Genomic DNA, 19,552 nt, shown 5'->3' on the forward strand with positions numbered 1-19,552 from the left:
CATTGACTCTTCCTGTTCTGTTGAGTTTGCGTCTGTGTTAGAATTGCTTGTTAATGTGTTTTTTAAAATAACATTTTAACCCTTTAAAAATGTTTTTAAAGCTTTTTTTTAATAATGTTTTAACCCTTTTAAAACGATGTTTTTAAAGCTTTTTTTAAATAATGTTTTTAATGTTGTTTTGTTTTAATGTATTTTAAGATCTGTTTTTATAATGTTTTAAAGTGTTTTTAGCGTTTCTGTGTGCCACCCTGGGCTCCTGCTGGGAGGAAGGGCAGGATATAAACAAATAAATAAATATGCAGCTGCAATTCAATGGGGAAGGGCCGCTGCTGAGTTGTAGAGCATCTGCTTTGGATGGAAGAGGACCCAAGTTTAATCGCTGCCATCTCCATGTAGGACTAGGAGAGACCCCTGTCTGCAACCCTAGAAGGCTGCTGCCAGTCAGTGTTGACAATATCAGGCTACATAAACTAATGGTCTGACTCAGCAGCTTCCTGTGCACTGCTGCAACGCCCTCTCCCACCTTCTCCACCTCCACCTGTCTGGGCTCTTCTTGACAATTCCTTAGTTCTTAAATCAAGGTAAACATTAACTCCACATTCTCAGAGGCTCAATTAGTTTAACAGACAATGTCAAATTTTCCACTTGTCTCCAACCTGGGTATTCCACAAATAGGTACTATCGAGGCACTCAGCAAAGGTTCTTTGATAAAACAAGGACAAGATATCTAGCAGCAGCACTGAAGGCTGCTGATTCACATTGCTGTTTTCTCTCTTTCCTCTACTCATATGTTGAAAACGTGTAGATAAAAATGTAATGCAGAAGGGAGAAACTAGAATAGGATGTCCAATCATCCCTGAAGATTCCAGGTAAATCTACCACAGCATTAAAATATGTACAACAGCCAAAGTTGTGAGTAGAGATACTGAAGACATTTGCCATGCTTGGGCCCAGAAATGAGCTTTGGGGGTCAGTAATGGTTGCACTCCAGAAACTCCAGAATTCTATTCCAGCTTGAAATCCATGTTTGAGAAGAATCCCACCCTGAGCCAGCCCCCAAGCAGTTGATGGGCAGCAAAGAACCTTGGGACAAAAGGGTGTTCGTTGGGTCCTATACGCTCCTCACTAGCCATTCTTGGGACTTCAGCCTCTTAATTTTCCCGACAAGAATCAATGGGGAATGATGTCTTCATTCATTTCAATACTGAGAATTAAAAATGGATGCAGCTTGAAAAATGAATGGTTAGGAGTAAAAGCTCATCCATGCCAGGGGTTCATCAGAGTAACAGAAGCGCTTGCGTGTTAGCAGATGTTTACCTGGGTTCAAGCTTTTCAATTTAGCCCCAATGCCAGCCTTCCCCCAAACTGGCAATTTCCAGATGATGGTGCCCTCCAATCATTCCTGAACAAACTGGCTGAGGCTGATGTGCGAACTGTAGTCTAGGTCATCAAGAGGCACCAGGTTAGGAAGGCTGTTTTGAAAGGAACACAGCTAGCTGATTTGGATTGGTGCAGAAATTGGCCAAGTTATTTCCCAAGTGGCTTCCCCATCGCACCATACTTGATCAAGGTCACCAGACTCCACTAAAGCTGTACAAGCTTGGCCAACAACAGTAAACAGGTGTTTCAGTGAAGTCTGGACATGCAAACTGAACAAAATGGATCAAACTTTGAGAAACAGTATTTAAGCAACGTTCAGGGCTCACAAAACACTGCTGGAGAGATGAATGGAATCTTCTACGCATTGCAAGGGTTGCAACAGGATGTCGCCTGAAGGCACACAAAGTAACAGTCATATCAAAGCTAAGGAGGTGTCGTTCTGGTCAGTGCTATGGGAGATACCTGGGAACCTCATGCCAGTCGCTTTGAATTCCATGATGGAACAAAGGCAGGATATTCACGCAACACAGATATTTTACTGTCAGGCACTTTCCCATCTTCTTGGTTAATGTGTAACCTGCTCCTTCCTGTATTTGTGACTGAAGAAGCAATGGTAGATTCCAAATACATGTTTTTTAAAGGAGTAGATGAGTTTTAATCTTCAGGAGTTTCGAGACACTAACCCAGCTGAAATAGCTCAATTCCTCCACCTAGTGGACTGAAAAAAGCCCCGCACAAGAAGGAGGACTCGTCCGTATTACCTAACTCGGCTAAAAATCAGAATAAAAAATGACAGGGACATGCTGCAGATTATACAGAATTCAGTCCTACTCCAGTATGATGTTATTGTTTTGGATGAAATAAACATGGTTCCTTAAACAAAAAAAATGTATGTTTTTAATTATGTTTTAATCTCTTTAGAGCAGCTTTTCCCAACCAGTGTGCTTCCAGATGTTGTTGGACCACAACTCCCATCAGCCTCAGCTAGCAATGCCAATGCTTAGGAAGATGGGAGTTGTAGTCCAACAACATCTGGAGGCACACTGGTTGGGAAAGGCTGCTTTAGAGAGTACTCCCCTCCCCTGCCGCCTTTTTGGGTCAACTTTTGTATTTTTATTCCCTAAATCTGAACAAACATTTTGATGCATTTAGACATAGCTTTCACAAAACATCTAATTTGTTAAATTAAGTCAATTTTTGAGAAAAGGGTTTTTTTTTTAAAAAAATATGCCAGCAGCTAACATTGGAACAACTAAAAAATTACTGGTTTATTTAGCAGCATTCAGGAGTAAGCATGTTGTGTAGTTCAAAGGAATGATGCAGACAGCAATCAATGGAAAATAGTTCTGCCATTTCAAACTGGAAAACAGGGTTTTTTTATTTAAAAAAGCAAAATATTCCCCTCTGTCATGCAAGTATTGCATGCACAAGTGCCCAAACTGTTTAAAAAACAACTTTTTATTTGCAATAATAAAGAAACCATTCAGCCCCTGACTGACAACACCCAGCTTCTCCCCCCAATATTCAGATAGTAATGAGGTTTCTCAAATATTGTGGAATTGTCCAACGCATGAAAAAAGTGTAAACAAGTTCCTTTATTATATTAACAAAACAGTTCACCCTTTGCTTATTCTCCCTTTCAAAATTGCCCAGTGATCCATTTTTGACAATCAAATAGAAAAAAATTGACAGCTTTATTGCTTTGCATAGATAGCTGATAGGATTTCAAGCAAGTCCCCAACCCCAGCTGCCTTCCATTCCACTCAAAAGTATTATCCTAGCACCTTTGAAATCAGAGGCAAAAAACATTTGTTTTACAGTAGCGCTGTGTGGTTCTGTGTTTTATTATTATTTTTAAAAAACAGATCTATAGAGCATTTTATGTGTTGGAAAATATATAGATTACAGATGTTTTGCAATTTCCAAACTTCCAGCTCTGCAATACAAGCCAGGGTCTATGAGATGCGATTGTTTCCAAATCATCCTAATTTGTAAATAATGCAATGACAGAGACTGCACACGCTAGAAATTAGAACTCTTGGAGGTGGAGAGATTCTGCAGAATAAAGTCTCTTTTTTAATTACAATGGAAAGGCTATATAAAAAGAATCTGAACCATCCAAGTCATCCAAAATAACAATTGCAACACATATTTGTTGAAGTCTTCCTTCCAAATCCCTGCACATCCTCCCACCTCTTTGACAACCGTTATTCTGGGCATAGCCATACTTTGCCAGTTCAACCATGATTACACTTTTTTTTTTCTTCTTCATAGATCCAAGGTCCTCTGCCTCACAACTATATACCTGACTGGACTGCCTTCAAGTTGATCCCGACTTATGACGACCCTATGAATAGGGATTTCATGGTAAGCGGTATCCAGAGGGGGGTTACCATTGCCTCCCTCTGAGGCTACTTCTCCCCAGCTGACTAGGGCCTGCTCAGCTTGCCCCAGCCCCTTCCTTGTCTGCAACTGCCAGCTGGGGGCAACTGGGCTCCTTGGGACTATGCAGCTTGCCCACGGCTGCACAGGTGGCAGGGCACGTAACCCCTGAGCCACCCACTGTGGGTGATCATTAGCTGGCCCTTGACACCCAGGAGACACGAGCAGGGATTTGAACTCACAGACTCTGAACTCCCAGCCAGGCTCTCCTCCCCACTGTGCTATACCAGCTGTACTATATACTAATCAGACAAATTGCATTGGACACAATCTAATCCACTATGTGCACATCCCCTGCGCACAGAGAATTCCCTTCGGCTTATTAGAGCCCTGCATCCCTCCTTCCACGTGTGGAGTGCAAGTGCCCATCCACTCCTTCCTCTGTGCTCAGTGGAGGTTATTGCCTGTGAGAAAACACAAGTAACTTTATCAAGTAAGAGGAAAGGCTTGATGGGGACATGGGAGACACACATGGTTCTCATATTCCCATGGCCCCTCAAACATCCTAAACATGGATTGGGGTGGGTGGCAAGGGAAAACAGAGCCTATAGGAACCCTCCATGTGCAAGCTCTGTGCCCATGGGCTGGTTCATGTCCATTTTATTCCCACCTACCCAGAAACCCAGCATGCAACCAACAACAGAACCACAGGTCAGGCAACACACTTAAGGGTCCATCTGTGCTATACATTTAAAGCAGAATCATACCACTTTAGACCGTCATGGCTTCTCTGAAAGCATCCTGGGAACACTAGTTTGTTAGGAGTGCTAACAGTTGTTTAGAGACCCCTATTGTCCTCACAGGGCTACAATTCTCAGGGCGGTTTAAAAATTAATCCCTCTCTCCAGGGAACTCTGGAATTGTAGACTTGTGAGGGAAATAGGGATCTCCTAACAATGCTCAGCACCTTTAACAAACTACAGTTACCATGATTTAGGGGAAACAATGACTGTTTAAAATGGAATGACACTGCTTTAAATGTACAGTGCAGGCAGGGCCTGACTAATGGAATATAGTTTAAATGTCTGCATCACTAATACAGGCATACCCCGCTTAACGTCACTTCACTTAACGTTGCCTCGCTATAACGTACATGCTCCATATGCCTGTATTTCTCTAGAAACGCAGCACAGCAGCAGAGGCTTTAGCGCGAGGGGGTGGAAATAGATGCAATCGCGCCACCGCAAATCAGCTGGGAGGTGCAATCGCAATCAGCTGGGAGGTGCGGCAGCGCAGCAGCAGAGGCTTTAGCACGGGGCTTTGAGGCTTCGCATGAAGGAGAGGTAAAAAAAGTTTTAAAAGGTAGTGCTTCACTTTAAGGACATTTTTGGTTTACGTACTCTGGTCCCATTGAGTACGTTAATGCAAGGTATTACTGTATACGTTTTCTTGGTATGGAGCAATCAGGCCAATAATGTCAACCAAACTTGCCACTGACTATGTAGAAAGCCATTTATCCACACGGCAATTGAAGGAATTGTTAATTGTCATGGCTAAAGATCTCTCCTACTTTGTTAAACTACTGGCTACAAATGGGTGATAAAAAAATTAACTAGAAGAGATGTCAAGTCTAGAATTTCAGGGCTTACAATATACAATTGAGACTCCCCCCAATCAATCAGTAAAGCCTATAACACGGATGATGCAGAACACTGAATGTCATCAGCGCTTCCTCTTCTGGCAGACATTCCACTATTGGCGATCATTCTGACAAGGGACCAAGTTTTGGCTAAGTTAAAACACACCAGATGTGATATGACGGGATGAGTAGACTTGTGCAGGAATGAATCGAGTTACACTCTGTAGCAAAGACCCACCTCAAGACTGCATATTAAAAAGAGCAAAGGATCCTTGCTTCACACCATGGTTTTTAAAATAACTGCCCAGGAAATTTTTTTTCATGGGTTCTTAAGTATGCATCAACTTCTGCAATACGCAAAAATACTGGGCAAAGGTTCTGAGCTATTATCTGTAAAATCACAGATTTGTATTTATTTATTATTTGATTTATATCCCGCCCTTCCTCACAGCAGGAGCCCAGGGCGACTGGCCCTGTAAAGGTTCATCTTCCATGACATCAAAGCAAATTCTTGATCCACCCTAAGCTAAGTGACATTTGGCTTGCAGAAGCTGCTAATGCCACAACATATGGCATTATTTATTATTTGAGTTAACAACTGCCCAGGGTAGTTAGCCTTTAAGAAGTCATGTGACTTAATAATAAACCACTATTTATTTTTCAAGAGTTTAGCAGATTTTAAACTTCCCAGTTATTTTCAACATGTTTCAATGGAATTGAGGAGGGGTGGGGGAAGGGGGAAGAGAGAGAAGAAACCAGAAACAGAAGTTCCATAGTCTATTGCATGTGGATTCCACAATGTTACAAGATACTTTTAATATTGACATTCATTCACAGACATTTAAGGCAACTGGTTGGAGATAAAATTGATGATTTTATAAAAAGTGAACATCAAATGAAAATGGTCTACGTTATCTACAAACAGATCGCATCAAACTGTCAGAAGGTCGCGTCGCACTAGAAAGGGCACGATGATGGGCAACTGGTAAGCTGGAAGATTGCGAAGTTGAATTAGGAGTAAGAAGAACCACCTGCGGCTTACTTCTCCATAATTCCAACCATTCCCATCATACTTGCCCCTGCTACAACCTGAATACTTTCCCCTGCAGACTGTATTCCAAGCTCAGAAGGCCAGAAGCACAGTGGAAAAATACTGCTAAGAGAACATGCTTTGGCAGTACAACTGTTTTCATTATACTGAATTCAAATACAAAATTAAAGAATACTTTGATTGAAGGGAAGCTTAATGGACTAACCAGAATCCATACTTAAAAAAAAAAATTAACAGAAAACAGCCCCTATTTGTTGGTATTCTATCTGCTGCCAGGTTCTTGGCAGACAAAACATACAGTACTTAGGTAACCTCTGTTGGGCCAACAAGGTGTAGACAGTGTATAGATGGATGATCATTTTGGGGCAAGTGGGATTGTACTACTTGTAACAACGCCATAAGAGCTCTGCAAACACTGTGTGAAATTGTACAATGGAGTGACAATTCTGTTTTCTACTGTGCCTGTGATAACCTATTTCATGCCTGCAGAGATTGGCTTGCTTCTCTTAGGAATAAATGGGTTAAGTTGCTTCTTAGATGTTTTTAGCGAAGGACTATAAATCTTATTTCAGCACCTACTGGCCATAATCCAGATAAAGGCAAGTAGTGAGAAGCTATTTCAGCATCTGATAGTTTGCTGGGCTAAGCACCAAAGGTGTTTTGATTGGACAATTCCTGTCCAATATGGCTAATCTGAGCAACTAAGGATTTCAGTTGGTGCAAAAAAAAAGGGAGGAAAGAGGCAAATTGTCAAAAAGGGATTGTCCTGCTGGGTGCACCTTTTAGCTTCAAGTGGTCCAGAAAGGGTATGAAAGATAGATGTCTTTGCTACCACAAATTCTCTCTCCAAGGATAACACTGACATTTTTTAACTGAACAAATTAGTGGCGGGAGAGACAGAGAATGCATGAAGAATAAAAGCCCAAGAAATGGAGAACAATTTGAGAATCTTAATACAAACTCTCCAGTTTTAAACACCTGGCCAAATCCAGCATGTATTTTATGTTGATTACTTCAGTTCCAACTATCTCATTTTTTCAGCAAAGGGATGACAGTCCCAAGTCTGATCTGGTAGATGCTAAAAATAATGGTTAGCCATGGAAAGCTAACCCATTCTTGTGATTTAAAAAAGAAGAGGCATAAAAGCAGGGAATAGGTTTGTTTGTTTTTTTAAAAAAATCCCACAATGAAGCATTGAGAACACAACTTCGATTTTAAAAAAGAAATTTTGCAGGGCACATTTGGCTGAGCTAGCCAAAATATGTGTTATAGGCTTGATACACAAAGCTAGCACTTTATTTGTTGCCCATGTTTGTAGCTTACAATGAAGGGTTTCAGTAGCACAGGCACAGTGGCGAAGAACAGTACAACAGCCGGGGTCAAGCTCCACTTGGTGAACTTTCAGTAGCAGCAGTTCAGAAAAACAAAATATACAGGGCACAATAAAAATGGGAAACGTCTCCTCTGCACATCCTCATTGACAGAAATGAGAGTTGTGCTCTTGTATGATCTCCTACTCCTTTCATTGGGGCTTGGGCACATATTTCTCAACAGCTCAATATACATCTTTTGGTAAGGAAGGAATTCAAGGTTTATAAATAAGCCCATTGTCTTCAGTGCTGATCAGTATATTGTCACTATCCACGTCAGAAACACCTGCCGGTTGTGCGTTGGCAAAGACAGTACATGACCCCTCCTGAAGAACGACTTGCCACTGTGTGTTTCTCCCATTCCATTTTGCCATATGCAGTCAAAAAAATGCAGATACACCCTAAGCTATGTGCAAAACATGACTCATATTAGTAAGACAGTTGCATCACCAACCTATATATAACCCAGATGACGTTCTCCTCATATACTCCTGAGCCTTTTGAATGTGACACAAGTATAGCCAATGCAACTCTAATATCTTTAAGACAGAACCCCATTGCCTCTCCATTTTCGCCTTTGTTTCCATATATTACAGAGCTCTATAAAAAGGATTTCCAACTTTCTCTTCTTCTTAAAGCATTTAAACAATACAAGACTAAAAGATGTCTGGAAATACACCTTATACAAAATTGTCTTTTTTTAAAATCTTAAACAACATTCAAAAAGGCACTTCATCATGGAAGAAAGACAAGTTTAGAGTCAGGTCAACTGCTCTATAAGCAGGGAGGGGTGGGGAAAATGGTCTGCATAGCAGGATGGGCTGGGTGGGGAAAGGGTCAAGTTGACTTGCTGAAACATCAAGCTCTTAACTTTTTTTGGCATGGTTTAAGAAAAAATTGTATCCTGTAAAACGTGTCCATTTATGAAATTCATTAAAACCGTCCCATTCAAAATAGCTTCTATTTTTTTAAGTAGTCTTATCACTTTACGGCATCAATATTCCCATGATTTAGTAGCATCAATTCATGATTGTCCTTCATGTACACAGCATGTAAGAGGAAGATCAAGAGCATTCTCACTCTTGACAAGAGGAGCCTCTCTGAGACGCTGTGCGAGATTGGCTGGCCTGAAGCAGCTGCTGTCAAGCAGCAATTGGGGCTTCAAGGGCTACCTGTTGCAGAGTTTATGGAGCATAGTGTAGACTTCCTCCTCTTTGCTTAGTCCTTCAAAGAAAGGAATGAGGTCTAACAATTCTGTGTCTGTCATGTCATCAAACCAAGACTGCACAGGCACCTAAAACCAAGAAGAATCACAGCATTAGAGAAAACGTTAACTGTTAAAAAAAAAAAAAACATACACACAACACCCCAACACCTTGATCTCAAGAGAAGTGTCTTATCTGCAACTATAGCTGAGGGAGCACAGAAATGTCATTGGCTAAATTAACACAATTCACTAAGCCATATGCCATATGCGCGAATGTGCTGGATCCCAAGGAAGAGTTTGCAGTCACTTTGCTGCTCCCTGAACTTTTGGGTTAATCATTATCTGTAACCATAGGACAAACCTTGACTACAGGTCATAGTTAAGCCATGATCCTGGGTTTGCATGACACGCTAAGCCAAACCTCGGCTTAGCTGCCATCGCATGCTGACTCAAAAAGCCCCAGGAAGAGCAAAGCAGCTGCAATCTCTTCCTCAGAACATTTGCGTGGCCATGCTAAGCCATACTCTATCTTACTGTGACATGTGAACCAGGCCACTGTGAAGCATCATTCTAATACATACTTTGGTGCTTCAATAGGTGGCTCTGTTGTTCACAAGAGGCCTGCTAATTCTTTGCAACATATACAGCTAACTAAGGCTGTGAGAAGCTGCTTTTGTCTCTCTCTCCCCATCGCCCCGCCTGGAGAGTTTATTCACAGCTCCACAAAATAAACATTTGGTATCATTCATATTTTTTCCCCTGTTGAACATTTGGTACCTTATGTAAGATAAGTCTGGCTGCTCTAAAACTGAACAACTGTGGAAGAATCTGAAAACGGTTTCTAAGGGGAGAATAGTTGAAAGATGAAAAACCTCTGATATATGTATGCATGCCCTTTCAGTTCTCATACTTCTTCCTATTTGAGGGGTATGGACAATCAGGTTTAAATTGGGAGTGCAAAAATCCAGGTGGTCAGTTGCCTCCAGAGACTTTAAAAAAAAACTGGGCTTGGCGGCTGTTGCACGAGTTGCTGAAAGAAGAATTCTTTCTCTTCCTAGCTGTGCAACACCTGGGAGCCTCCTTCCCATTTCCCTTCATCTCCAGATTTCTTTAAAATGTGCCAGGGGTCCCCAAGGTATTGCTTCTCAACCATTTTCAACATTACAGCATAAAGTAATGGAAGTTTTTTAAAAATGTGGCTATTAGCACTGGCAGAGCAAGGCAAGGAAGACATGGAGGAGGGCAGAATGTCCCAAGGTGAACAGGACTTTTCTCCTTTACTGGCACATTCAGGACTTTGTCTCTCTTTCCAAGCTGGCTCCTAATTTGCACAAGAATCTTTGTATCCTTGATTTTAATTCACCACAAATTCATGCAGATCACGGTTTGGGTAGTTAGGATTAATCAGGGCTGTGGAGTCGGAAGCAATTTTGGGTGGAGTCAGAAGAAATGTACCAACTCCAAAATAAAATTAATATTTTAATATTAATTTATTAATATTAATAAATATACATTTGCCATTTATGAAGGAGTAGGAGTCGAACAGTAGAAAAATAGAGGAGTCTGAGTCGAAGGTTTGACGTACCGACTCTACAGCCCTGGGATTAATGATACTGGTGCTCCCAACCCCTCTAGGGTCTGCATGCCAGTGGTTGGCATTGCCAAAGGTGGTTGCAGTCACCCCAAACACACAGGCCTCCTTCCCCAGTGAATCTGTGCAGATCAGTTAAGGGCAGGGCATGTGTGTGTTATCACCCCTTCTCTGCTCAAATGATAGATATCAAAGGGGTGAGACTGCTGGGACCATCAAGGGGCAAGCTTTTCCACCTGCCTTACTCCCTCACCCCTGGCTCTTAGTGACATTTTTCTGGGGACTGTTCTTTACCAGGAAGATGAGTGCTTTTGGTTTTTAGCTGTTGTTGCTTTTTAGAAACGCTAGGATTTTGTTAGCTTCAATTTTTGTAAATTGTATTGTTTTTATTTGTATTTTGTATTTGTGTTTTTCTATTTGTGTGTAAGTGGCCTTGGGGGCCTTTTTGGCCAAAAGGTGGCCTAGAAATAAACCATAACGTAACGTAACATAAATGCTCGTTAGATAGAAGAGTGATTTGGAGACAGTTGCTGTTGGGCTCAGGTCCTGCTTGCGGGCTCCCCACAATGGGTATCTGGCTGGCCACTGTGAGAACAGGATGCTGAACTAGACAGGCCACTGGCTGGATCCAGCAGGGTCCTCTTACGTTCTTATGCATCCCCATCAGGGCGCTGGGCTCTAGCCTACCCAGCACTGTGTCCTCTTTAATCTTTCCCTCTTTTTACTGCCATCCACCACCAAAATCAACTGGCTCCCAGTGCCACAAACCCTAATCCAGTTTTCCCCATCAGTTTTTGTTTGTTTAAGGAAAACGCTGCAAGATCCAGCCATACATCTCCGTGCCTCTTGTCTAGTTTGTCCTTGTCAGTCCTAAGTGAGTTGCCTGCACAGAAGATCCAAGACAAAACCTATTTCCCTGGTTACCTACTTGGCCTCTTTCAAACAAGCTCAGAAGTAAAATGTGTGAAACTTCTGGCCCAAACTAAGGAGTTGTCCATCTCTTGCCTCTTAACATGTAAGCATTTCCTATCATTTACTCCTCAGTGCTGTTGATGCTACTATGCTCCATCCTATAGCTGTAAGAACTAGCATTTGTGTAGCTGAGGAGGTAGCGAGTGCCTGAATAAAGAAATCCAGAGACAAAAATAATGGTTCAATTTATTGCAAACAATTACTACTTACTGCATTTTCAGGATGGAAGATGTAAGATGCAGGGGAGTTATCCACTATAATAACTTTACTCAACTCTCGCCCGAGTCGGCTTAGATCCTTCACATAATTTCCTCTATGGAAAACACAGGATTCTCTGAAGAGCCGAGCCCTGAACACACCCCAGCGATCCAACAAATCTGCCACTGGGTCTGCATACTTCAAATTAAGAAAAAAAGATTACAGGATGAAGATACTTGTATCTAAACAAGTTACCTGTGAAAATTAAACAAACCTTTTCAATAAAGACATTAAATGAGCAAAAAACACAATGAAGAATTTGAAGCAAGGTTATGATGACACTTTCATTGAAGGCCCGCACAGGCTGTCACAGAGCCTTTCAGAACTTCAACAGGAATGGGAGGCACTCTTGCCCTTTCCTCTCTGTGAAGAACAGGGTTGTCGGTAGAGATGGAAGGCTGTCATTTTCATTTATCTCAGTTTCTCATTTTTCCAGTCTTAAATTCACTTCTCCACATTTTGCAGCAATTTGCACTTTAAAAAAAAATCCTCATGAAAATTCTTCAGCATTTTAGTGCAAATTTCTCCTAACACACGTTTTTGTATGCAGTTTTGACAAACACATATTTTTGCAAGCAATCTTAATATAATGCATGTTTGTGTTATTTTCACTAATATAGTTATGTTGATGCATACTTTCTCCTAATATAAGCATTTTTGAAAACACTGGTTGGTTGGAGAAGTACGTTGCAAAATTCAGAGAAATGCGAATGTCAAAGGATAGCTGTGTTTTGGTCATACTGTTTGGGAAAGTACAGATTTGATAGATTCAGCTTTAAATGCAAACCGAATTGAATTTCTTCCCCCACAGTGTTGATGCTAGGCACGAGCCAAGGGGGTGGGGCAAGAACCTTCTTCCATAGTTCAACCATCACAAAAGGTGTCACAGAGACCTTTTAGTACAATGACCTGCCTCTCCAGCAGAGAAGGCAATTGGGATGAGTGACTGTTCCAAAAAAAGTTTGTTTTTTTTAAAAAAACATACACACACCGCCTTGTGCTACAAGTTAGTAATGATATAGGATATTTGTATGCCTCACGCTGATCAGGGTATTCAGAAGTGAGGTCTGGTTATGACTCTTGTAAACACTTAGAAGCATGGAGCATCAGTAATAGGTAAGTATTTAAACAATTGCTTTTAAGAGATAGTATAAGTAGGGTCTCTGTAAACATTGCTTAAGGACCATGTTAGATGGTAACAGGGGCTCTAAGATGAAAGGGGAAATTCCTAATGCTAAGCTTACCAAATGGCTTTGTTAACCGTTTTCCACAGAGGAGTACAGATGGAAACAGTTACACAGACTGAAAGTGCACTTGGATCGTTCAGGAGAACCATGAACAGGAATGAGTCCACATGCTTTCCTCCAATAGAATGACATGGTGGAATAGTTAAAAGTGCACATTCCCAGTGGTGATTGGTGGCTCCATGTCAGTGGGACAGTGAAATCCACTCCAGCCACTTGAAAGTTTGGACTAAAACTCAGAGGGTATTCCTCTGCCCCACTGACCTGGAGCCACCAGACGCCACTGCAAGTTCCACAGATTTCAAGTTCCTTGGTCAGCATCTTCTATGAAAAGGGTCTCATGTAGAAAAGACCTCTGCCTGACTCTGGAGAGCCACGGCCAGTCAGAGGAGACAATGATGACCCAGCTGGATTAATAGTTTGACTCAGCAGAAGGCAGCTCCTCATTTCTTTTATGTAAAATATACATAAAATTTTCAGCTGCCCAGTAGAATTTGACAGCTGCACTATTCGGTTTTTAAAATGGTAAGCTCCGAGCGTGTGGGGTGGTGGAAGCTGTTCAAGAACAGCAAGTCTAAAGCCCCCTTGGGCTTGTGAAACAAGTTTCACTGAGTCTTTGGCTCATGGCCATTGACTCTCTCTCTTTCATATAAATAGCTTCCCAACTGATAAAGAAGTCTAGAAAATTACTCAGCAAACATAGTCACACGGTTAAGTACAGCCATACTATCAATTCTAAATTACTCATATCAAGCCCAGTCGCAAAGACAGTGGTGAGAGAAGTCAATTTGGCCTAGACCCTGGTGTGACTTATCCATGATGCCATGCTGACATTTGTGGTGTGAGCAGGAAATGGGACGGTCCCTCATGTTAGGCACACTCAGAGTACATAGGAGGAGATAGAAAAGCCTTTATAAAGATATCAAATATGCTTTGAACTAATGATGTATGAAGGAAGAAAGTTCTATCCTGTACTTCCTTAAAATGTACTTTGTCACGTAAGGATACGGAAAAGGGCTCAAACTGACTAACATCAAAAAACTATTGCATTGAACATTGGATTGTCAACTTCTATATTATCTTTCAGCCAAATCTACCTCATAGGGCTGTTATGAGAAAAAAACATGGGGTAAAGGTGGGAGAACCATGTATGCTACTTTGAGCTGTTTGGAAGAAAGGTGGAATATAAATGCAACAAATAAAACAAACATTTAGAATAATCCTATTTTGCTTTGATGTGCAAAACTGCATCATATCGAATTTCAGGTGCAGAAATTAGACAGCCTGGTGATTTTGAGTGAAAGTGTGATGTCTATTGAATTTGTCCATATTCTTGGTCCATCACAAGAGACATCACAGCAACTTCTGATAATACATTATATGGAGTCTGCTTGAACATTACCAGGAGTAAGGAATATCAAAGTGTCCTTAGTGATGGGGGGAAATAAGATGTCTTCATACTGTAATCAGAGTCCTGGGTTCAAGGTCCCCAGCAACTTACACTGGGCTCAGAGTAAAGGCTTTTGGTAGTAATGATAGTACATTACTAACCTAAATTGTAACTGAATGTGCACCACTGAACTCACATTGAAGTGGCATGCAGAGAAGTTCTCATAATTTCTGTCGCTTGGGACTTTCCAAACAACTCTTGAATAATCATCGTAAGGGAAATATATGTTTATTCTGCTTCACTGGCACCAGGTCCTCACAATTACAGCACAAACCAGATTTTTAAAAAAAGTAACTGAAAATCACAAGCACAACACATCGGCAGATAGTTAACTAAAAAGCTGCACCTGTCATATTACAGTGTTAAAGGCCTTCCTGGAAGAGAGAGCGTGTCAAACAAGACCTTCAAATTTGTTTAAAAAGATGCTCATGACAAAGGCAAAAGCCTACTTCATCAGTCCAGAGTCAGTGGAGTCTAGAATAGGGGTTCCAAAACTGTGGTCCACAAGCTTCAGCCAGGTGGTCTGTGGCATACCCACGTTAAATATTCATATTGATTTTTAATTGCATTTCATCGCTTCTTTTATTTCTTATATTGTATTTTATTGCTTTACAATTGGAATTCTATGGAATGCAAATTGAAATACAACAAAATACAGGATAAGAAATAAAAAAAGCGAAAGAAATACAACTGAAAATCACACAGCATCTAGCACAGTGCGTTACAATTGTTACAGCAGGCAGAAAAATCATCAAGTGGTCTGCCAAGACCATCAGCAACTTTCAAGTAGTCAGTGGGGAAAAAAAGTTTGGGAGCCACTGGTCTAGAAATTATTGAACAGCAACCATCTAGTTTGGGACTAAGGCCCATACAGAATACCGGGTCCATCACCCTGCCAGGCCAACAAAAAGTGCTGTTCTACAGAACTGAAAGGCCACATCATTTAGAAAATGGAAATGGACTGCCTTCAAGTTGATCCCGACTTATGGCGACCCTATGAAGAGGGTTTTCATGGTAAGTGATATTCAGAGGTGGTTCACCATTGTCTTCTTCTGAGGCTGAGAGGCAGTGACTGACCCAAGGTCACCCAGTGAGCTTCATGGCTGTGTGGGGATTTGAACCCTGGTTTCCCAGGTAGTAGTCCTAGGATAGGTAAAACTGACCATGGCGGAGGGCGGGGAAGGAGGGGCTTGGAAGGGGAGGGGGAGGGGAGGGGAAGGGGAGGGAAGGGACAAAAAGGAGGTGATAGGAGGGAGGAGTGGATGTCAGGTTTAATCCATTTGCATGCTTATTGAGTTCAATGGGATTTACTCCTGTGCAGTCATGCTTGAAAATGAAGTGGACTGTCTTCAAGTCGATCCTGACTTATGGCTGTTGACCACTGAACCACACTGTCACTGAGTGTTTCTTCCATCAAGTCTGAAAGTGTGGAAATCTGTAGCTAAGAGAAGTTATGTCTTTGCCCAGTCTGGGAACGGATAGCCAAGGCCGTTGTCATGGCAGCATCAAGATAGACTGGGAGAGTTCTAGCAGTTATCTGTGTTGAGCTGTGTCTTCTGTGTAATATCTTTGAACTGAGAACTTCTCTCCTAGAGGGGGGATCTTAAAGCCTTAAGCCATAATGTCTTAATAAAAGACTCTTAACCTGATCTAATGCATCTGAGAAGTTTCTTGAGCAACTTAACTCCAACGTAATGTATGCTGTTTCACGCAACAACGCACACACGTCAACAGGGGTTATGGGCCCAGATCCACAGCACATTACACGGGAGTAAGTTGCTGGTCTGAACGGCAGACGGAGTTCCAGAGGGCAGCTTGATTGATTGTACCAGACAGAGGTGAGCAACATGGCTGTAAACCTGTCTGGGGGAGGCTTGCCAACGGAAAGATTGACGGAAAAGAATTTTGCCAGCTGGAAGCCAAGGATGAGGGCTTTGCTGATAAAAGAGGATTTATGGGACATTATAGATGGACCCCCTCCGGCGGTACTGACCGCGGCCTGGATGCGTAGAGATCAGAAGGCGCAAGCTTTTATACTTCTGGCTCTATCAGACTCTCAATTTCTACACGTGAGAGATGTTACAAACGCCAAACAGATGTGGGACGTGTTGGAAGGCATTCATGTGCAACAGACTGCGGGATCTAGATTGTGTTTGGCACGGAAGCTTTACCAGATGCGCTTCACGGGTGAGTGCGAAATGAGTGAGCATCTCACGGAATTCAGACGTTTGTTTGCTGAGCTGACGGACCGAGGCGTCGAACACTCTGAACTTCAGAAGACCTATCTGATCCTGGCTTCGCTCGATGGGACTTGGAATAATATGGTCATGGCTTTCGAAGCCATGCCTGACGGAGGTCTGAACGTTGCGTTTATTGAGGAAAAGCTGACCCAGGAATGGCAGCGGAGACAAGAGGCGAAAAGTGCTGAGGAAAAGCAAAGAGCCAAGCTGAAAGAAGAAAGCAGCAACAGACAGGAAAACAAGCAAGAACAGCAACGGCTGAAGGCTTGTTATGCCTGTGGGGCTCGTGGGCATCTCCAGAAAGACTGTGCAGTCAAGCGAAACTCCAGGGACGGAGGCTTGAAGCAGGGAAGTGTAAACTTTGTTTGTAAACAGAAGTCTCAACATTTAGCACCTGTTAACTGGATTGTTGACAGCGGGGCAAGCCATATATTAATTAAAGACAGGAGTTTGTTTTACATGTCTACAAATGAGCAGGACTTTGTTTTACTTGCGGATGGATCGCAGAAGAGCATGGAAGCCCGAGGACTGGTGAGATTTGATAAACTGGGAATACTTTCAGAATGTTTGTTTGTTCCAGAATTAGCTCATAACATTTTGTCAGTCAGAAAACTGGTGAGTTGTGATTTTTCTGTATTGTTCCACAAAGACAAATGTTATGTAATGAGGGGAGATCAAGTGTGTTTGCAGGGAAGCCTTAATGATTCGCAGTTTGTAATACAGAGCAGTCAAGCAGGGTGTGCTGTGTTAAATGCTAAGGCACAGGTACATCAGGGCTGCGTCCATGAATGGCATCAAAGGCTGGGGCATGCAAACCCTGACACAATTAAGAAAACCCCAATGCATAGTGAAGACATGCGTTTAAGAGATTGTGGACAGTTAATGGATTGTGATTCTTGTCATAAAGCTAAAATGACTATTGCACCAATTAACCGGGAGGCTGAAAGAACCACAACAGCTCCCTACCAGCTAGTTCATGTTGATTTATCAGGGCCAATAAATGCTTCACGTGGAGGTGCGAAATTCTTTATGGTACTGGTAGATGATTTCTCTAGATACACGAATCTTTATTTGCTCAAGCATAAAAGTGAAGCTGAACAGACAGCTGAAGCTGTTCATTAAGAGAATTGAAACTCAACATGGCGTCACTGTGAAAGTGATACACTCAGACCAGGGAGGGGAATTCACGAGTAAAGCACTGAGTGACTTCCTTGAGAGTAAGGGAATAAAACAGAATTTTACTGCTCCATACAGCCCGTTTTCCAATGGAACTGCAGAGAGAAAAAACAGGGTGCTGCAGGAAGCAATGAGAGCCATGTTAATGGATTGCAGTTTAGGGAATTCTTTCTGGGCAGAAGCATTATGCGAATTACATTCACAACAGGGTATTACACAGTGCTCTTGGAATGTCTCCTTATGAGAAAATCACTGGCAGAAAACCGAAAATACAACACATTCAAAAATTCGGGGCAAGATGCTGGATCCACATTCCACAGGGAAAAAGGAGGGGCAAGCTTGCACCGAGGGCGCAGCAAGGTTTTGTTTTGGGATTTCAGAATGCATATTTCAGAGTTTGGTGTCCAGAAACACAGCAGTTAATTCTGAGCAGAAGCATTAAAGTCTCAGAAAAACCTTGGGATCAAAGGGAAACAGTCATTCTTACAGGGTCAGATGACACACAATCACAAACATTTAAGCCAAATCCAGACATAAAGGTGGAGGGCACACATATTCCTCTCAGAGATGCGTTAAATGAGCTCATTTGTGGGAAACGAAGATCAAAGAAACGTAAGGCTGAGGAAATGGAATCTCTTGCGCAGGCTGTGCCAAGCACAAGCACAGATGGGAGGGCAGAGAGAGCAGAAGCCCTAGTGCCATTAAGACGTTCTACAAGAGTAAACATAGGGAAACCGCCAGAAAGATATACTGTGGGGGTAATTACCAGTCCTGGAATGCATAAACTGGTGGACATGGATCCTGACACTTTGTATTTGACATGTCTACAGCCAAAGTTTGATTGAATAAAGTTTTAGCTAAATGTGCAGAGATGTTCTGAACTGTACTGAAATGTAAGCTGTATTGCAAGATGTATTGTAGAAATGTATTATTGTAATTGTTGTAATGAATTACAGACATGATGGGGAAAAAGGGGGGATTGTTGACCATTGAACCACACTGTCACTGAGTGTTTCTTCCATCAAGTCTGAAAGTGTGGAAATCTGTAGCTAAGAGAAGTTATGTCTATGCCCAGTCTGGGAACGGATAGCCAAGGCCGTTGTCATGGCAGCATCAAGATAGACTGGGAGAGTTCTAGCAGTTATCTGTGTTGAGCTGCGTCTTCTGTGTAATGTCTTTGAACTGAGAACTTCTCTCCTAGAGGGGGGATCTTAAAGCCTTAAGCCATAATGTCTTAATAAAAGACTCTTAACCTGATCTAATGCATCTGAGAAGTTTCTTGAGCAACTTAACTCCAACGTAATGTATGCTGTTTCACGCAACAACGCACACACGTCAACAATGGCAACCATATGAATAGGAGTTTCATGATAAGCAGTATTCAGAGGTGGTTCACCATTGCCTTCTTCTGAGGCTGAGAGGCAGTGACTGGCCCAAGGTCACCCAGTGAGCCTCATGGCTGTGTGGGGATTCGAACCCTGGTCTCCCAGGTCGTAGTCCAACACTCTTACACCAGTTTAACAGTCATGGCTTCCCCCCCCCAGAATCCTGGGGACTGTAGGTTGTTAAGGGTGCTGGGAGTTGTGGCTCTG

The 19,552-nt window shown here is 42.1% G+C and overlaps 1 protein-coding gene across 2 annotated transcripts in view; it reads right to left on the reverse strand.

Moving 5' to 3' along the window:
• Positions 1-6,255: 6,255 nt before the first annotated feature.
• Positions 6,256-19,552, reverse strand: part of CTDSPL (CTD small phosphatase like) — a 91,595-nt gene continuing 78,298 nt past the window's right edge. For both annotated transcript variants that reach the window (XM_061585666.1, XM_061585665.1), the window contains 2 exons: positions 11,803-11,988; positions 6,256-9,116 (listed from right to left, as the gene is read on the reverse strand). In XM_061585666.1, coding sequence (XP_061441650.1) covers positions 8,991-9,116; positions 11,803-11,988 — 312 coding nt within the window. In that variant the 3' untranslated portion in view covers positions 6,256-8,990. The remainder of the gene's footprint in view (positions 9,117-11,802; positions 11,989-19,552) is intronic.

This window comes from Rhineura floridana, chromosome 10, assembly GCF_030035675.1.
Source record: "Rhineura floridana isolate rRhiFlo1 chromosome 10, rRhiFlo1.hap2, whole genome shotgun sequence".
In the NCBI taxonomy this organism is placed as follows: Eukaryota; Metazoa; Chordata; class Lepidosauria; order Squamata; family Rhineuridae; genus Rhineura; species Rhineura floridana.